The 19,383-nt window shown below is 53.0% G+C and overlaps 1 protein-coding gene across 1 annotated transcript in view; it reads right to left on the bottom strand.

Moving 5' to 3' along the window:
* Positions 1 to 75: 75 nt before the first annotated feature.
* The window catches only part of DLEC1 (DLEC1 cilia and flagella associated protein), a 51,090-nt gene continuing 31,782 nt past the window's right edge, over positions 76 to 19,383 (bottom strand). Inside the window, exons 19-37 of the mRNA XM_036218690.1 lie at positions 18,106 to 18,245; positions 13,511 to 13,664; positions 12,723 to 12,833; positions 11,733 to 11,850; positions 11,025 to 11,229; positions 10,035 to 10,105; positions 9,460 to 9,611; positions 7,595 to 7,710; positions 7,010 to 7,080; positions 5,158 to 5,363; positions 4,967 to 5,068; positions 4,748 to 4,873; positions 4,549 to 4,643; positions 4,273 to 4,357; positions 3,870 to 4,085; positions 1,799 to 1,960; positions 805 to 958; positions 448 to 571; positions 76 to 370 (exon numbers count right to left, since the gene is read on the bottom strand). Of these exons, the coding sequence (XP_036074583.1) occupies positions 247 to 370; positions 448 to 571; positions 805 to 958; positions 1,799 to 1,960; positions 3,870 to 4,085; positions 4,273 to 4,357; positions 4,549 to 4,643; positions 4,748 to 4,873; positions 4,967 to 5,068; positions 5,158 to 5,363; positions 7,010 to 7,080; positions 7,595 to 7,710; positions 9,460 to 9,611; positions 10,035 to 10,105; positions 11,025 to 11,229; positions 11,733 to 11,850; positions 12,723 to 12,833; positions 13,511 to 13,664; positions 18,106 to 18,245 (2,532 nt within the window). The 3' untranslated portion in view covers positions 76 to 246. The remainder of the gene's footprint in view (positions 371 to 447; positions 572 to 804; positions 959 to 1,798; positions 1,961 to 3,869; positions 4,086 to 4,272; positions 4,358 to 4,548; positions 4,644 to 4,747; positions 4,874 to 4,966; positions 5,069 to 5,157; positions 5,364 to 7,009; positions 7,081 to 7,594; positions 7,711 to 9,459; positions 9,612 to 10,034; positions 10,106 to 11,024; positions 11,230 to 11,732; positions 11,851 to 12,722; positions 12,834 to 13,510; positions 13,665 to 18,105; positions 18,246 to 19,383) is intronic.

Here is a 19,383-nt window from a genome sequence, read left to right as displayed (position 1 = left end):
CGTCACGCTGGTCTTGCCTCTGCTCAATCTGAGTACTGCTTTTTAACTGCCATGGTCTTCACGGTAGTGTGACTAGTCCTTTATATTAGCTCTGAGGACATACATGCAGGGCCCAGGTGGAGAGCAGTGCCCTGGAAGTGGGGGTCCCCCCGTCCCAGGAGCGGCTCACAGGTCCTCCAGTGTGTGTCATGGCTCTTTAGCTCTGGGCTGTGTTCCTTTCCAAAGCTGGGAGGCTGAGGCAGAGCCTCAGAGATGGTGCAGCGACACATATCTCTCGTCATAAGAGCCTTGGCCGCGGAGCCGCAGGGTGCAGGCCTTCTCGCCTAGCACACCTTCCACCACCAGCGTGGACTCGTACAGCTCCCTGCTCCTGTGGGCCGCAGGGGCTGAGGTAAGAGGGGCGCCCAGGCCTGTGGGCAGTGATGGCGAGGTTAGAAGGGGCTGTACCTGGCAGTGAAGAGAACCTGCAGGGTAACGGAGGTTGGGGGTGCATTGACTGGTCGCGCCTCCAGCACACCGCTGCTTGGGGAGACCCCGAAGGCCACAGGGTCCTTGTCTGGCTCCTGCTGGCCTGCACCAAGGGTAAGGGAGCACACTCAAGGGCAGGCAGCTCCAGGAGCCGCCCCAGGAAGTTCTCTCCCCCATCTCTGGTGTGCAGCCACAGAGATCACCTAGGATGGGGACCTGGCCACCTCTGCAGGGATTCCCAGGTGGTACCAGCCCTGGGGAGCCAGGCTGCAGGAACAGGGTACAAAGGCCCCTTCCTGGGGCTCCTGGCCCGGCTGCACAGGGGGCACGACGTACCCATCAGCACAGTCCAGTAGCTCCGGCAGCCGCTCAGGTTCATCAGGTACACCTCCCGGACCCGCCCCTCGTTCACAAAGCAGGTCCCAAAGTCCACCCAGCTGGTGGAGAGCTGCAGCTCAGGCACGGCCACAGTGGCCCGCAGGGGCACCACCTGTGGGGACAGAGCCTTTAAGTTGATGGGGACCGGGCGACCTTGCCCACTCCTGCTGGGCTCTGAGCCAGGGTCTCAGGGACACGTGGGCCCCGCTGACCCCGAGTAGTGACACTTCTGAGGAACACACAAGCAGCACCATGGTGGGCGGAAGGGGGCCGGCGCCGCCGTCTAAAGCCCCGGCTGCTGGGGGGATTCCGTGCAGGTAGAGGTTCCAGGAAGACGCCATCTGCGCCCTCGCCACCCATGCCCTCATCAAGCTCTGGTTTCTGCTCCCCGATGGGGTCGCCCTCCTGCCTTCCTCCCCCTCTTGTCCAGCCATGTGCTCCTTTTGGGCTCCGGGCCATCTCACTTTTTCCCTTGGCCCCTTCAGCTCGGCTCCACACCACAGCCCTGTGATCTGTCAGGGTCCACAGAACTAGGCCTGTGGTGCTCACCCTGGTGCTCGAAGCCCAACATAAGCCCAACAGTCGTCCCTCAGCTACCTCGGTTGCCTCCTGTCCCCACCCATCAGGCCATTCCTTCAGCCTGACTTTCAATGTAACTTCCCTTCTCCCTCCATTAACCAGTAATTAAATAGGAGGCTTCACGTGCCACTTTCTCCAGGAAGACTTCCCTGATTTATGACTGTAGCACCTCACCTGAGCTCCTAAGATAAGGACGGATGACCCTCGTCTCGCCATGTGCAAGGCGTCTGCCAGGCCGGGCTGGGCCCTCGGGGAAGGGCCAGGGCTCCTCTTATTTCTGAGGGTCCTGTTGCAGTGTATCCTCCTCGGGCCCCACCAGAACAGAGTCCGGCCTGGTTCCACCCCCAGCACGTGGGGCAGGCCTGGGACTCACCTGAGCGGTCTGGTTGGCGTACTGCAGGAGCAGGTCCTGGGTAAACACCATCTCTTTCTCGCCACTCGCGCTCTGCCGAACGTCCACCCCAGGAAGCATCTGGTCAGCCGGGAGCTTCTGATAGGTGAGCAGCTCCAAGGATAGGGAGAAGGACACGTTCACCTGAGCAGGCGTGGACAGACTGTCACCTCAGGCTGCCGAAGGCAGGCGGCTGCTTCCCCACCCGGAACTCTGTCCTGCCTTCCCACAGCCCCTGCAGGCCCCACAGGGTCCCAGCTCAGTCATCACGCAGCACGGCCTGCAGGGCCCAGACTGACCCAGCCCTGCCCAGCGACGGCCCAGCAGCACGCCTCCCCCAGCACCAGTCAGGCTCATTCATCCCACAAACACTGTTCCCTGTCCCATGTCCAGCACCATGGAGGATGATGCCATGCCTGCCCTTCACCCCGCTGCGTGACCAGGCTCAGAGGCTCAGGTACGGCCTGTGTCTTCATCCTGAGGACAGTAAGGAGCCTCTGATGGGTTTTAAGCAGGGAGACATCTGAGCCAGCTTTGCCCTCCTCAGAGGTCACGCTGGCTGCTGTGAGAAGGCAGGGTTGGGGAGCTCGAGTGAGAGAAGACATTAGTTAGGGGCCGATATGTAGCTTGGGCCCAGCAGGATGGGGCTTGGATGCATGGGCCTCGAACACGGTGCCTTGGGACTAGCTCATCAGTATCGGCTGAGGCGCGTGTTAAACGTTCAGAGCTCTGGAGGTGAGGGCTCTGAACGATTCCTAATAAACTTTCTAAAGGCCGCTGCTGTGTTGCCAGGCTTGGAAACCATTGTCCTAGACCAAAACATGGGTGTGGGATGAAGAGAAGGGTGACGTGCCGAGAGGCTGAGCGGCGGGCAGCAGGGCCTGGTGGCTGCCACCGTGCGGAGTCTAGGATGAGGAGGTGCCGGAGTTCTGGCTGGGGGAGGGCGGTGGTATTTGCTGAGATAAAATGCCACCACCGAAAGAGGAGGTGTGAGGAGACGCAGGTGTGGGCAGGACTGGGTGGGGAGGAGGATGAGGAATTCAGTTTGGACAATAAGTTTGGGAAAGGATTCTGGTCGGGAGTCAGAGGCCCCGGCACTGTGCCACATGGCAGGCACTCAGTACACCTATTTCGAAGTGTGCATTTTGGAGGAGAATCCAGCTGCTCACTGACAGTCTGCAAGAGGCTGAGATGACCCAGGAATGTGCAGAGACGAGGGCCTGGCTGCAGCTCTAAGCGGCAGCGGCATGAAGGGAAGTTCCTCAGAGGAGAGGAGGAAGGCACCTCTGAAGCAGAAGGGAAGTTAGGAGAGAGGGTGCGCGCCCAGCCTGGCCGGCTGTTCTTGGCCTGGCTGTGCACACTCAGGAGCCCAGAGCGCAGATATGCGGGTGCACACAGCCAGTCACTCACATGGCCTGTGACCTGTCCTCATCCTAAATGCCTTAGCAAAGGCAGAAGACACTCATGTTCTCACCGAGGCCCTGGCATTCCCAAGACCACCCTGCCCCCAGCCCTGCAAATCCAGGATCCTATTATCACTGAGGCCTCATCAGAAGAGGTTAAGTCGCTTTGGGACCTGGAGTGCCTTACACTGGTTGAAAAATGGCAATCAAACCTTGAACGCACCTGAGCTCTCAGACAAAACGTGAAGGCACGTGAGGAAAAAGGGGTCTGTGTGCCAAGTGGAGGTGCTCACGGGACTGCCTGGGCCTTGACCAGGATGTTGACAGAGGGAACGAAAGGGAGGAGTCTGGTGTGTCTGGGACTCGTGCGTGTTCACCCGGATACATCAGGTCTTACCTGCATGTGTCAGCACCCACGTAGAAAGAGCGTGTCTAGCGGGAGTGCTCCTGAGTGCCCCCGAGTACACAGGGCATGGGGGAGGGGGGCCAAACGTGCAGTTTGGATACAAGCGTCTGAGCATAGACATAAGGGTGGGTTGAAGTGCCTGGTCTGCATGCACGTGTGTGTACGTGGGGGAAGGTGACTCTGGCCGGGGGGCGGGGTGGGGGTGTGGCTACCGATGGCGAGGACCACAGAACCTTCCACTGACCAGCATGTTCTCCTGTGGGCGGAGCACCAGCGGCCTGCCCACCGCTGCCCACTCCTCACATTGCTGCTCCCGGCCGGGGCCAGGAGCCCTGTGGCTGCGGCTAGCTCCATCTTGAGAAACGGAGAAGGGCCTAGAGACCAGGAGCCAGAAATAGTGTGGGATTTCCGTGGTGTTGGTCAGCTTCAGGTGGTGGGTAGTCACCAGTTCACTCAGCACCTGGGTGACCACAGAGGTAAGGGAGGCTGGGGATGCATCCCCTTTCCTCAAGCCCATGGCTTTGGGGTAGGGGTAGGGGTATGAGGAAAGGAGACTCAGACTATATAAGACCTGTGCCTCAGAACGGTCTACAGGGACATCTGAGGTCCAGGTAAATTGGCAGGGCCAGGGGGTGAAACATACTCACCCCAGAACACGGCTGCTCGGGGATGAGGTCACTGGCCTGGAGCCAGAATTCCATGCCACCTCCGTAGTCCAGCTCCATGCTTAGCCTGCCAGCAACGGGGGCCAGGCTGGGCCTCTGGGGCCTCTTGGCCGCCCCTACTCTGCTCACCTGCTGGCTTCTCTTCCCTCCCATTCCCGTCATTTTTGCTCCCAGAAGCCTGTCTGGCCCCCACCAGTGTCTAGTAAGGGTGGTCCCCACAGGGGGATGGAGGGAGGCTGGGTGGCCCAGCGGACTCACTGCGCGGGCCGCACGTAGCTATGCAGGTCCAGCCTCAGGGGCTGGACGTCGAAGCCCTGCAGGCGCCGCCTCCTGCCTGGAAGCTCCCTTTCCACCTACCGAGCCAAGCCGATTACTGGCCATCTCTGGGATGGGTAGGCAGTGTGCTACCCAGGAGACAGGCAGTGGCTTGGTGCCACCCCAGGCCAGGAGGGCTCACCTCGTTGTCTAAGCTCATGAAGCCCAGGGCATAGCCTGTACACTCCACCTTGTGCAGGATGCTGGGGCCAAGGACCACCGGTGTGAAGGAGATGGAGATGGTGCTGCTGCCCCCTGCGGGGACCACCTGGCACAGGCACAGCAGCCTCAGCGCTGCTCCAGGCCACCGCCGGGCCAGTGCGGGATTCCACAAGGCAGTTCCCAGCCCCATCCAACTCACCACCTGCTTGGGGCTGACACGGTACAGATGGTCAGAGGGCTCTCCTTCGTGCCCCTGCAGAACGACCGAGATGATCTGTGGGGTACTACAGCTGCTCTCGGCCTGTCATCAAGATGTCAGTGAGGCTCACGCAGGCTCAAAGCCCACTGGTCACACCTGGGCAGCCAGCCCGCCCTGCCCTCGCTTCTCACAGCCTGGACAGCTTCATGGCTGGACTCAGACTCGTTAGAGAGACTTGAGGATAAAGAGGAGATGCTGCTCTCGGGGGTCTCAGGGCACAAGAGGTTGTTTCCGTCTTGGTCCGGCAGCGGGAAGGGTGGCCCGTAAAACACCAGCAGCTCCACCAGCCGGTCCTCCCTGTCTTCAGGAATATAGGTCTCCCAGTCCAGGCGGATGTCTGACGTCGGGGTCAGGGGAGAGGAGCAAGGAATAAGAAAGGGGCAGACAGATCTCCCCTGTGCCCCCAGCTCCCTGCAGCCCCTCAGAGGCCACCCATTCTCCCATATTCAGTGTAGAGCGGGGACTTGCTTCCTCTCTAATCCACTTAAGGCAATTCTTGTTGAAAGAAAGATCCATAGGCTTATACCGTCTGGCTCTGTCACCCCAGCCCTCCGGATCATAGGACCAGAACTTCGTGTCCAAATGCATGAACCCAGGCACTCTGTGCTCTCCCCATCGCCTCTACTCCCGGCCTATTTGCTGACCTCCCTGGGCCTTCCGAATCCTGTATCCCCTCCATCTATTAGCCCCCCTCTGCGTTTACATCCTCCCCCAGCCAGGCTAGTCTTTGAAGGCCGCCATGACAACTTCTGTCTTGCCAGGATTCTCAAATCATAAACTAAGAAGAAACCATATAGATCGGCTTTTCCTCTTAAAAGATAGAGAATGTCAGATCGGTTTTTCAAAAAGCTTGGCTCCGTTTACGAAGAAACACGTATCAGAGTCGCAAAGGGTGAAAACAGAGGGATGAGCGAAGAGATGAGGAGGACAATGCTGGTAGCGACCGGGGGCAGCGATGCTAACACAAGGGGAGACGATGGGATCCAAGCACTGAAGGGGGCATGAGGACCAACCCTACGGGGTGATAAAAGGCATCGTTTGTGAAGATGTCGTTCTCAAATGCATCTAACAATAGAGCACCTAAAAAAACATAAAGCAAAACTCCCGGAAATGCCAGGAGAACTTGATAAAGATGTGGTTAGAGAGTCGTCTTCAATACACACTCCCGTTCTAATTACACGCATCTGGCAGACAAGAACAAGCAGGGTCACACAGAGCAGCCGTCCTTTCTCCCAATTTTCTTTTAAGTCACCGGAGGAGCTTAAAACCGACAGTGCCCAAGCCCTGCCCCTGTGGACTCTGGTTCAGTTGGGGTGGAAGGCCAAGCCTTGATCCTCGCCCAGAAGTTCTGACTGGTTCTGAGCTGGCCATAGCTCTTCCTGTGGCCCAGACACTCCTCTCCATCCCCATACGGCCCCTCAGGCCCTGGCTTGCCCTTCCTCCTGGACTCAGCCTGAACACCCCTCCACAGGGGAGCCTGGGGCCCTTGTTATAGTCCCTAGCACTCTGGCCTTTTCTGGTAGTCACAATGTATTCAATATGCCAGCAGTCTACAGTCATGGCTGTCCTGCCCATCGGGACAGAAGCCACTCAGCAGAGACCTAGCTGTCCTGTTTCCTCTGTATCCCCAGCTCCTTGAACAGCACCTGGCATGTAGCTCAGGTACCGCTGGCTAAAGGAACAAGAATAGGTGCCCGCCTCAAGTGTCTGTCCCTGACAAGAACAGGGTATCTGTGGCCTTATGGGCATTGGGAGACCCTGGGTTGGGCAGAGGCAAGTCTTGTCCTTGGGGATATAAGTGGCTCTTTCTGAAAATACCCAGCTGGCTTGGTCACTTCCTGCCTTGGCCCTCAGGGGCCTCCCTCAGTAACCACAGGCCACCTGGATTCCTGGGGGTCCTGGTCATGGGCCACCAGCTTCCCCCAGCCCACCCCATGGCATAGTCTATAGTGAGAGCCCCAATTTATCTCGTGAGCCTCTCACCACAGGGGCTGGAGTTATTCAGGCGAAGGACCCGGGTAACTGTATCTCCTCCAGAGACCTGGGTGCTGAACCTGGGGGCGGGAGACCAGGATCAGTACAGCCACCTCCAGCACACACCTTGCGGGCAGGGTTACTTCAGAGAGGAGGGCTGGGGTTAGGGGGCAGGCAGGGAGGAGGCTCCACAGTGGTCTGTCTTCATCCTGGAGTCACCAAGACCCAGAGCTGGAGTGCCTGGTGAACTGTGACCCAGGGCTCTTCACTACCTTGGTAACTGCCCCGCCAGCCCCTGCACCTACGACCACACTGACAGATGGACAGATTTCACCTCAGCTGGTGTGAGGGGTCCCAGGTACAGAACTGAGCTCAGGCCACACTGACTACTTGCTACTATGTCTCCCAACAGCACTCTGAGATGTGCAGGGAGCTGCCGTGTCCCCTGAGGCCTGTGCCCCTCAGGGAAACCCTGTCCTGGGGGCTTTCTTACTGGGGAGCACCAGCTGGCCCTGGGTCAACTAAAGAGCAGCCACCCAGGCTGGAGGCCGGAGGGTGTCAAGGGGGTAGAGTATGAGGCTGGGGGTGGGGCACCTGATGACGGGCTCCTTCTGGAACTGGTCGGTGGTGTAGTTGGTCCTCAGAGAGCTGATGGGGCAGCCCACCACCGCCATGTGCACTGGGATGACCGACGGTGGCAGGTCTCCCACCTGCAAACACACACCAATCCTTTGTCACTCTCGTCACCAGCCGCTACCGCCTTCCCTGCCTCCTCATCCCCTCCCTGCAAGGCCTTTCGTTCTCCAGCCAGCCCAAGGTCTCCATAGCTTGGTTCCAGTTGCGCCCAGACTCATTCTCCACTGTCTGATGCTCACACCAGACACCCTGAAGGCCTGGGGCTGCCTGGCCTCTGAGCCCCGGCTTCCATGCCCTTCCCTCTGTCTCTGCTCTCCTGTCCAGCCCCCAAATTGTACAGATCCCCCAGCCTGACCACCTTTGGCCTCTTACGGCCCCTTCAGTCACATTTTTCTATCTTGTAAATGGAAAGAACATTATTTCTCTCCGCTAATAAAAATAAATGTTTATTTTTTAAAAATTAAAATCTACAGTGTGACAGTCACTCATAATCCTACCCCCTCAGCGTGACTCACTGTCAACAGTTTCACGTACAATCATGTAGACAGACTTCTTTTGTGTACATAAAACAGATAGAAACGAGAGCATATGGCACGCATGCTTTTGTTTTGCAAATCGTCTCTTTTTTCCTCGCGACATATGATAATTTTATCAATGAAGGGTTACGGCGTCACTTAACGGGCTGTATGGATGGAGCTCATATTTCTTATCAAACCTCCTACCGATGAACACGGATGCTTAGGTCCTCCCCCCGCCCCCACCACCATCGTAAACAACCCTGAGAAGAAAAGGAAACTGGTATGATGTTATTAGTTCACATATCCACTTTTCCTCGGGGAAACTGTGTGTGTGCCCAGCACACGGCCGAAGCACCTGCAAAGCGCGGTATGAATTTCCCGCCACCCCCACCCTGCAGGGCCCGAGAGCACCTTTACCCCCGCACCTCCACCAACGACTTTTAAACCTCAAGACTCACCAAAACCAGCACTTCAGTGTGACTTTAATTACCACGGATGGTGACATATTTTACATGTTCCTCGGTCACCTGAATCATTCCTGAATTGCCTATTCATTCTCTTTGCCCACCTGGGATGCTTTGTCCCCCTTATTGATAGATAAGAACTCTTTGTATATTAAGATGATCAATGCTTTGTCATACATGAAACAAGTAATATAAAGCAATTATCTACTATAATTAACTTGTCCTATATACTAAATAGTTCATGAAAATCTTCTATGCCGTAACTAAATCGTGCAGGGTAATGTATGTGTTTTACCCCTCCATAATAAACTAAGAGCTCCTTGTTGCTATTGTCTATTATCTTATTCATCTCTGTACCCTCCATAGTCTAGTGGCCTGCTTAACAACCCATACACAGTAGGTACTCAATTCATGCTGAATAAGTAATACGTAAATGAATGAACTGATATGAGAATGAATGAATGCACTGAAGGTTATAGGAGGATTTGGCTCAGGGAGGACATTACTGTGTATCTGCACTTACTCCCCGCTCCAGGTCTTGAGTCCTGGCCCGGGTCGTCGGCTTATCTGATTCCTCTGCCCTCCTCAGTGTGGTCCCAGCCTCACAGGACCACACGGGAAAAGGTGTGGAAAATTCCACTGTTCCCGAGGATGCCTGCCGCCTGAATCCTAGTAGTTGCTGCAAATGCAAATGCCTGTCCCCAGCTCAGTGACCATCGTTTTTCTACTTGGTGAGAGGCGAGAGGCTGAGGGCCACGTGTTGGAAAAGAGAGAGCCTGAAGGCGAGGGCCGGGGTCAGGTCCCTGGCGCCTCAGGCCATCGCCCACTTGCAAGCCCTCACCGTGCAGATGAGGTTGTCCCAGTACTCGCCCCACATGTTCGCACAGCCTGTGATGTCGATGGGCAGCTGCTGGTGGGCTCCCAGCATGCCCTGGGAAACGTGGGGAAAGAAAGCAGCTCCTTTCCCGTGAGACAACATGTTTTCCATAAAATCTGGGGGAGAACCAGGAAAGGGCAATGAGGTCCAAATCCTCAAGTGTGAGCAAAGCACAGTACCAAACAAGACACCCTACAGGTCCAGCGAAAGACTTCTTCCGGGAGCCCAGCATTCAGGGGTCAGCCCCTCTCACCTCCCATGGGCCCAGGCCCCAATGGAAGCCCTTCCTCTTGAGTTGCTACCCATCCCAAATCAAATGCAGGCCCTGTGCACGAGCCTTATGCCCGAGCGAGGAGATAGATTCATTCAAAAGAGAGGGGCTGTCAGGTGGAGGGCCACAGCCATCCCAGGGACCTTGCAGGGAAAGACACGGCGGTGGCCAAGGTGCTATTGCTGCATCGCCAGCCCGCATCCTCAGGACACGGAGAACCCCCCTCCGGCCGGGCCTCCGCTCGGCGCTTGCCCTGGGGCTCTCTTACCCAGTTGCTCTTTCTTGGCCAACTTCTTGCGAATCCGCGCTGTCTTCAGCAGGGCGGGAGATATGTCGGGGCTTTACCAGACAGGACACAGAAATCACAACAAGGCAGCTGGGCCTATCCTCAGGCCTGAGCCACCTCCCCTGGCAACCAGCCTCCCACTGGGTACCTGGCAGGAGGCGGTGGCCCAGGGGACAGCTGGTCAGCTCTTTTTTTTTTACCTTCCAGGGTCTTTGCTCCTACCACACCCCTATTACCTGAAACCACCCGCTGACCCCAAGGACTGCTCCCCAAGAAAATCAGGAGGGTTTTAGGGTAGGAAGCCCCTCTTCCCCAGGCTCTGTGCCTTGGTGACCCCTGGAGGCAAATGCAGCCCAGACTCCCCATCTCTTGCCTGGCTTTCTGCAAAAGGCCCATTTCCAGTTTTTCCTGCTCACACCTGTCCAGGTGTGAGTGCACACTAACTTTTCTGGAAACTGTTGGTGGCTCCCCGCCATCCACGCCAGTGGTTTTTAAGTTGGACTCCCCGGCCTTAGCGATCTGGCAGTGAGGTGTTCGCAGTAAGGTGCTGGCAAACTGCCCATTTCTGAGGTGTAAATAACTTTCCCTGTGGCTGATTTCAACTTACAGCTTTGCAGAATGCCTGACCGCCACATCTCTGCCCACCCAGTTCCCTCCACCTCCAGTATCATCTCCCTCATCCACTGGCCTGAGTATGGCCTGGTTTATCAGAAGCCCTCCACCGCAGCTGGCCAGGCTGAGAAGATGGGGCCCCAATCCCAGCCTCTGCCACAGGCCCTCTCAGGGTCTGGGAGGTGGGCAGCAGGAAGCATTTCCTCTCCGCATCTTCCCATGTCTACCTGTGAAAACACATCCTCCCGCTCCTCACGCCCACCGGCCTTTGGCCACCTGAGCCACGCAGAGGCCCTACCGGGCAAACCCCACCTGGCCACGTCTTCCCAGGTGACTGCCTCTGAGAGAAACCAGACTTACAGGCTGGGTTTTTGGCTCAGGCTGTTTGGAGAACTCCCAAAGAACTCAAACTTGAGGGTGAAAGGGGTCTGGATCGGGGAGCGATTGGTCAAGATGAGCTGGCGATTCACGCAGGTCCTCAGTGGCACTGTGGCGCCGAAGTCCAGGCGGAGCTCCTCCCTGTGGTGTAGCCACAGCTCTGTGCTGGGGATCCCGCCCCGTGCCCAAGGGCACGAGGTTGCACAGCACCCTTGGTCCTGTCCAGCGAGCCACCTTGGGCGAGGGTGCGAGAGCTGCCTAGAAACCAGGCTTTGCCCTCGGACTCACTCCTCGTCAAGCTGCTACCCGCAGACACACTCTTCTTGTTAGCCCATGACGCCAAGAGAGGCCTCAGACTCCACGACTCCCCCGGCCAGGAGCAGACCGGCGAGTCTCCCAGTCGTGGGCCTCATGTGGAGGAGCCTAAGGGGCCCACTGCCCTGCCCCAGCCATCCCCTACCTGCCTAGACACCATGCCTCCTAGTGGCGTGGGGGGTGGGGGAGACCACACAGAGGGCAAGAAGGGGCAGAGGGATCTGTGCCTGCAGAGGCGGTCGGGAGCCACGATTACACTGTGGCCCCTTCTTCCTGGCTGCAGGAATCGGTGGAAAGGAGGCTGGTACCACGGGGCGATCCTGGCTCTTCACATGGTCGCTGGGCCCGGGCCCTGGGCTCACCTCCTATCAGCGTCCTCTGTAGAGATGGTGATGTCCACTTGTAGTCCCTGGGGTTTCCCAGAGATGCCCAGAACCAGCGGCTCCTTCATGCCTGACACGGTACAAGGGAGCGCCAGATCCGTCAGCTGGTCCTAGACGAAAGGCCAGCAGGTGCACATCACCACAGCGAAGTCCCAGGGCTGAGGTGAGCGCTCAGCACGAAGGCCTTGGCTTCTGTCCAGGCTCCCTGTGGAAGGGCTTCCCAGGCCCTCCATTGAGCCACCATGCATGGGCCCAGCCTGCGGAGGGCTAGGGGGGCTTGGCCCCTTCCTCAGGGCTCCAGGCTGTGCCTGCTCCAAAGACCTGGGCAGGTCCACACGAAGGGAGACCCTCAAAGTGGACCTCTGGAGAAGCTGCGCATTGACTCTGAGGAAGCTGCTACCACAGAAGTCAGACCCTTCCTGAGGGAGGTTTGCTCCTTGCCGGGCCAGGGTCCCTCCATCTCTGTACCCTGAGCTCAGGCTCAGCTCTGCAAGAAAGCCCACTCTGAGTGAGGAACTGGGACCTGGGTCTCCAAATCTCTGAAGGAAAAAGCTTCTTGTTTACATGCCGCCCTGATGGCTTTGCTGTAGGCCATGCCACAGAGACACTGTGCCCTTCGTAGGAGGGGCCTGGCTGCCAGTCAGCCTCCCCAGCAACACCCAGCATGGGGCTCGCCGTGAGCAGCAGCTCTGCCCTGGATCTCTGGGCTAACTGGACAGCTGGGCCCACCTGTGGCCCAGAGAATGGCCTGGGAGGGCCACGCTGGTATCAAAGGCTAGACATGGCCGGTGGGCTCCAGGGCACATCCGTTTCAGGCCTGCTCCAGGCTTCCTGACGGGGCTCTCAGACCCAAATGCAAGAAGTCTCTTCCCCACTCACAAAGACCGGGAGTGGGTCTGAGGCTGAGCACGCTGGTGGCACGGATGCAGACAGCTGCAGGGTGCCCTCCCAGCCCCTCGGGTGCCCTCTTGCCCCTGCTCACCTGTGTATGAGTAGTCAACTCCAGACTGAGCTGGAGCTCCTCACTGGGGCCCAGTATGCCACTTCTGGGGGAGACCTTTGCTGTGCAGAAGCTTGCCTGGTGTCCCAGGAGCTGGAAGACACATGGGTGGGCCTGTTGTCATGTGCTGGGCTCCCAGGGTACGCCTGGAATCCAGACAGAGGGCTCAGCACTGCTGTATGCTCTGCTGGAGGCTGGCAGACCGGGGACCCGCAGCAGAACAGCAGTGCCAGGCGCTCACTGGTGGGATAAACCACAGGTCGTGTCTCCTTTCCTCCTCCGCCCTGGATGGACCTCATACCTGTCAAGGGTTGCCTGAACTAAACAAGCCACCCTAGGAGTCCCAGGGTAACAGGGAGCAAAGGGCAGCAGCCTCTGAGGCACAGGAATGTGGTCCCATCTCCCATGGCATGCAGGGCAGGCTCCAGGCAGCGCCAAGGGCAATGCCTCAGCTGGGCTCCTAACAGTTGTGTGGACCAGCCAGGGGCTACAGTCTGGCTCTGTGCATCAGAGACTCATTCTCAGGCAGGGAACCAGGATTCCCAGAAACCAGGCGAGGAAAAGGCAGACCAGATGTGCTGCTCCTTCGAAGAGCTCAGCTTTTCTGGGCACTGTGGGCCAAAGGCAGGCTGTGGAGGAGGCGGCTAAGCATCTGCCCCTGGGGGGTGTGGGCAGGGTGGGGGGGGGACCCTGGGGCCAATGTCTGCCTCCACATGGGCCTCTGGTGCTGAGGGCTGCAGACCTGGTGGTGACAGTGCGGGCACACGCACCTCGCCCCACCGGAACTGGGTGGGCAGGAGCGTGCCGTTGATGAGCGTGATGGCTGTCTTCCTGGGCACGCCCAGGTAGAGGTTGCTGACCTCCACCTGGCTGCTCTGCAGGTACACGTGCGGCTTCTGCACCTCGGCATACACAGGAAGGTAGCTAGAACATGGCGAATAAAGGCATACTGATCAGAAGAAAAACAAAACTCTCCCTATTTGCCGATGACATGATGGTCAATGTAGAAAATCCCGAGGAATCTATTTTTTAAAAACTCTTAGGCTTAATGAGCCAGCAAAGGTAGAGGGTAAAAAGTCAACTAAAATAATTCACACTTTTATATGCTAACAATGAACATGTGGAAACAGAAATGAAAAATACAATATCATTTCGAATTGATATTAGAAATGGTAATAAAAATTTTTATTGTATAAAAATACAATACCATTTAAAAATACCATTCAAAAATGGAAATAATTAGGTATAAAGCTAATAAAACATGTACAGGATTTGTGTGCCGAAAACTACAAAACGTTGATAAAAGAAATCAAAGACTTAATAGATGGAGGGACATGCCGTGTTCATGAATTAGAAGAGTCAATATAGGAAAGATGTCAGTTCTCCACAAATTGATCTATAGGTATTAACACAATTCTTGTCAAACTCCCAGGAAGGATTTTTGTAGGTACAGACAAGCCGATTATAAAATTTAAATGGAAAGACAAAAGACAGAATGACTAAAGAAATTTTTATAAAGAATAAAATAGAAAATCACTCTACTGGATGTTAAGACGTACTATGTAGCCACAGCAATCAAGAGAGTGTGCTATCGGTGGGGAATGAGCCCAGATCAATGGAACACAGAAAACCTAGACAGTGATCTATGAAAGGTCTGTTTTTTTTTTTTTTTTTTTTTGTATGAGGAATAGAAATGATATATATTTTGCTTTTGACTTTTTATTTTGAGATGATTGTAGATTCACATGCGGCTACAACAACAACAACAACAAAAAAATAGAGAGAGATACTGTATATCTTTCACCAATTTCCCCAGTGGTTAACATCTTGCATAACCACAGTACAATACCACAACCAAGAGATCCACATTGATACAATCCATCAATTTTATTCAGACGCCACCAGGTTTACATGCACACTTTTTTTTTTTTTGCTTGTCTTAACCTCCTATTTCATTCATTCATTCATTTATCCATTCATCCATTTATATTAATTTATTTTAATTAGCTTCAATTTGTGTATTTTTACTTTTATGCACTTTGGTCACATGTGTAGATACATATACTACCACCGCAAGATGCGGAACGGTCCATCACAAGGATGCCTCGCTGGACTTTTTTATAGCCACAGCCACAGTCACTTCTCTCTCCTCCTTCCAAACTCCTGGCAACCATTAATCTGTTCTCTATCTCTGTAATTTTAAAAATACTATATAAACGGAATCGTTCAGTGTGTCATCTTTTGATATTTGCTTTTTTTCCCCCTCAGCATAATCCCCTTGAGATCCAGCCAAGTGTGGAGTGTATCAATAGTTTGTTCTCTCTCTCTCTCTTTTTTTTTTTATTGCTGAATAGTATTCCATGGTATGAATATACCACAGTTTAACTAGTCTCCTGTTTAAAGACATTTGAGTTGTCTCAACTGACTTCTGACGAAAGGTGTAAAAATAATTCAATAGGAGAAGGATAGCCTTTAAGTAAATGAGAGGCTGGAGGAATTAAGATATCCACAGGCAAAAAATTAAATAAACTGAAGCGCTACCTAAACCTCACAACTTATTAAAAAATTAATTCAAAATGTATCACAAACTTCAATGTAAAATGTAAAACTATAAAACTTTTAGAAAACAATAGGAGAAAATCTTTAGGATCCAAAAGCACAATTTATATAAAAGGAAAATTTGATAAACTGGATCTCACCAAAATTAAAAAGTTTGGCTCTGTGAAGGGCCTTTCTTCTTTCAAATGACAAAATTTTACAGACTGGGAGAAAATATTTGTAAGCCACATATTGGATAAAAGACTTATACCTAGAATATGTAAAAAACAAAAACAAAAAACCTCTTAAAAGGTAACAATAAAACAATCCAATCAGAAAATGATGTAAAAATTTCACCGAGGATATGCAGATGGAGGGAAAGCAACCAAATAGATCTAGTCCGACATTCCTATTTACGAATGAATGAATGAATGAATGAATGAATGGAATGACTTGTGTAGCTGGCCAGTGTAGGTTTCCTCCATGGCTTGACTTGGGCTGCTCTTCCCAAGGTCGCCTTCCTTTTATGGAATTCCGGTGGCTGTGTACTGTGTTTCCACATACGCTTTACTCCTTGTCCTCCACACCTGCACCCACTTACTCAGAGGGAACCGGCACCACCAGGTTCTTATGCAAACAAACTTTCTCTTCCATTCAAAAACAGAAATGGGCAGCCAAGGATTACTGGATACAGAAGAAAAACCAAAAAAGGAGGACTCCAAACCAAAATGTGAGGAAACAAAAATTAGTTTCCTTGGGGGAAATGTGAGAGGATGCTGCATCCATAAGATCGTAAGTGATCACTATAAAAGAGGAACGATTCAAGAACTAAAAAGCTGGGCATTTAAAAACATGATTGCCAAAGAAGGGCATCTATCTAAGATTGATTTAGTGACCTGTAGGGCCAAGGCCATCTCTGAACAAAAAGCAAAAACACTGAGAGATGGAAAACATGAGGGAAAAGGTTAAATTCATGTAGTATGGATCCAGCAACATTTCCTACATGCTTCTTCTGCAGACCTGTCACAGGGTGGTGGTGTGTGGAGAAAGCCAGTTCCACTTTTCACTGAGGTTGTTAAGCTGGGAGTATGTGAGCCTGGAGTTCTAAGTACCTGAATTCCCCAGGGCAGAGTGGCTAAGGGCCCTTGCCGATGGGAGAGAAAGGCCGACACAGAGAGAGAAGCAGAGTCAGAGGTTGGGGTGGCAATGGGGTAGAGGGAAGGCAGGTGGGGAATGACTGAGAAGCAGAAGACCAGACGGAGAAAAAGGCCGGAGGCTCTGGAATCATCGGAACCAGTTACGGGAGCCACTGGTTTCTATTTTTCTTGCCTAAGTTGGTTACATTCGTGCGTCCATCGCCTGCAACTGTAAACATTCTGAGTAACACGAAGTCCTTTAACAAGAAAGAATGGAGATAGGAAAGGAAAGGAAGCCAGCAAAGACTTAATTAAAGGCATTCTCCCTGATAAGACAGACTTGACCTTCCCATAGGCCCACGAGGTGCCACACATGACCTGTGAGGAAGAGAGTCATACGCAGACCTGCACTGATGATAGTTGTGGAAAAGATCATTCGAATGAGACAGTGGCGGTGCGCCCCTCCACCCCGCATCGGGGGGTCAGAGTGTGAAAAGTGAGATAAGATCCCTCGCTGGGAGAGTGTGGTGTAATGGGCAGCCTCATGCACTGTAAGCGGAAGTCAAAAATGGCGCAGTCTTTTTTGGAGGATAATTCAAGAGTATTTGCAAAGATTTTAAATGAGTATATAAAGAGGCATTTTTCTCACTCTGTTGAGATTTTGTTTCCAGGCATACTTTCCATTTGGCTCAAATAAATTTTTATAAAAATTTTCCAAAAAAAAAAAAAAATTGAGCATTTGTTCTCCTAACAAAATATAAAATATATGTGGAAATGACTATAAAACATCTAGACAGTATAAATATAGGGTTTAAAGAATAAAAAAAAAAAACTTGTATACCATTACCATCCAGCTTAAAAAAAAAAACAAAACAAAATATTACCAGCAGACAGCTTAAGAAAACAATTATGCTTCACAATAATTTGAGAAAGGGTGCAGAGAAGTGGAGGAGGATTTGGGGTGCAGTGATTTTACAATTATTGAAGGTAGGTGATCGGTACATGGAGGCTCATTATACTATTCTATTTTATATATGTAAGAAATTTTCCAGAAGAAAGGAAGGGAGGGAGGGAGGGAGGGAGGGAGGGAAGGAAGGAAGGAAGGAAGGAAGGAAGGAAGGAAGGAAGGAAGGAAGGAAGGAAGGAAGGAAGGAAGAAATATCATTAATGACCTTGGAAATCTTCAGTGTGTTCCTTCCATTTAAATGGCCTTCACTCATTTAAATATACCCCAGCTACCTTGTGTCTGTCTGTTCTCCTGTCTGGAACATTGTTTCCGGTCTTCACTCTAATGAGCAGTCTGGCTGTGAGAATTCCCATGTGAGCACACGGCGCCCACTGCACATGGGCAAGGAGTAAATCAAGAATGCTGGGTCACAGGTTATGGGCCTATTTCACCCTACTAGGTGTCAATAAAGTATTTCAGAACGCGGTTGTACTAATTTACATTAGTATCACGCACACACTGGAAGGATACCAGCAAGTTATTGCTGCATAAGGGATGGATTTTTCTCCTGTAATTTCCAAATTTTGTAGAATAAACATGTCTTGATACCTTTAAATTCTGAAATGTCTATAGATACATACTTAATTACACGTAAAAGTGAAAACACCGTGACTATGCAGAAGGTGTGCTGTGGCGGCCCTCGCCCTCGCCCTCCCCCACCCCTCCCCCTCGCCCTCATCCTCACCTCCAGGCCCCGTCCACCACCTCCAGCACCAGAACGGTGGACAGACGCTGGCATTGCAGGGCTTCCAAGGTGATGTTCACTCTGCACTCTCCCAGAGGGTGAACCTGGCCGCTTGAGGGCTCAATGTCGAAAGGAGACACCTGATTGAGAGGTCAATACAGACAGAGGAGTGGGGACACTTGGAATTGCAGAACTGGGGTCTGGCCATGCCCAACCAGGGTTACCCACGAGTTGCCCCCAGCTCTAGGCTACAGGAGGCGGCAAGCAGGTGGGGAGCACAGCTCAGAGTTTCAGGAGTTGGAGGACAAAAACTGAGTCTCCAGGTGAGACTGGCAAGAGATCTGAGAGGAACAAGGCAGAGGGAGGTGCCGTGCTGGGGGCAGTTACGGTGGCTCTCCGAGAGGCCAGCCCACCCCACTGAGCAGGCATGGGTCAGGATAGCTTTAACCCATTTCCCATTCAGAAAAAAAAAATAATGCACCTTGCTACCAGCGTTAATTTTACATAAACATGCTCTCTCAGGCTGAAGCAACTCTAACTGGTTTCCAATGTGAAAATAAAATATAAAAACTGTTCTTGGAATTATTTCTAAACAACTTGTATCTCTAACCTTAACGTAACAGAAATGTACACATAAATCGGATTCATCGAACGAATCCCTGGCTATCAACTATTTGAGAATAATGTTAACATCACATGTAGGAATGCTGTTTTCTAGAATTTGACATTTTCAGGGACCGAGAATTACTCTATTTTGTAAATGGAAATACTACTACTAGAAACAGAATGATGTCATTTATTTCCAAAGACTATCAATATACTAGAGCAATGCTAAAATAATAAGCAAAGCGAGATATTTTGTGGCAAACTTTGGGGGTAAGGTTGGGACCGTAACCTGTGAGTCGTCCCGGGGTAGAGGCTGCAGCCACAAGTGCCGCTGGTGAGCATTTTGGGGGCAAACGGGAAATGGGCTAAGTAAGGAAAACCACCGAGTCACTTAAATTGGTGGGCGGAAATCTTCCACATAGCCACAGATTTCTCCCTGCCAGCAGGTCACCTGGCAGGTCCACCTCCTCCCTCCACGCCGGACGCACAGGCAAAGGGAGAGGGGACGGGAAAAGGCTTAGGAAGAAGAGTAGACCTGGGGAGGGCTCTGGTCTACCCTTCTTCCTGTCCTCAACTGCAATTAAAAGCACTGGTCTGACTGAGTGGCCCTATGGTCAGTGGGGTGTCACTGGTCATTGAGAGATCACACCCAGGCGGGACATTACTTCTCTT

Source organism: Rousettus aegyptiacus, unplaced genomic scaffold (genome assembly GCF_014176215.1).
Source record: "Rousettus aegyptiacus isolate mRouAeg1 unplaced genomic scaffold, mRouAeg1.p scaffold_m13_p_4, whole genome shotgun sequence".
NCBI classification, from domain to species: Eukaryota; Metazoa; Chordata; class Mammalia; order Chiroptera; family Pteropodidae; genus Rousettus; species Rousettus aegyptiacus.
This window is presented reverse-complemented; position numbering and strand designations above follow the sequence as displayed.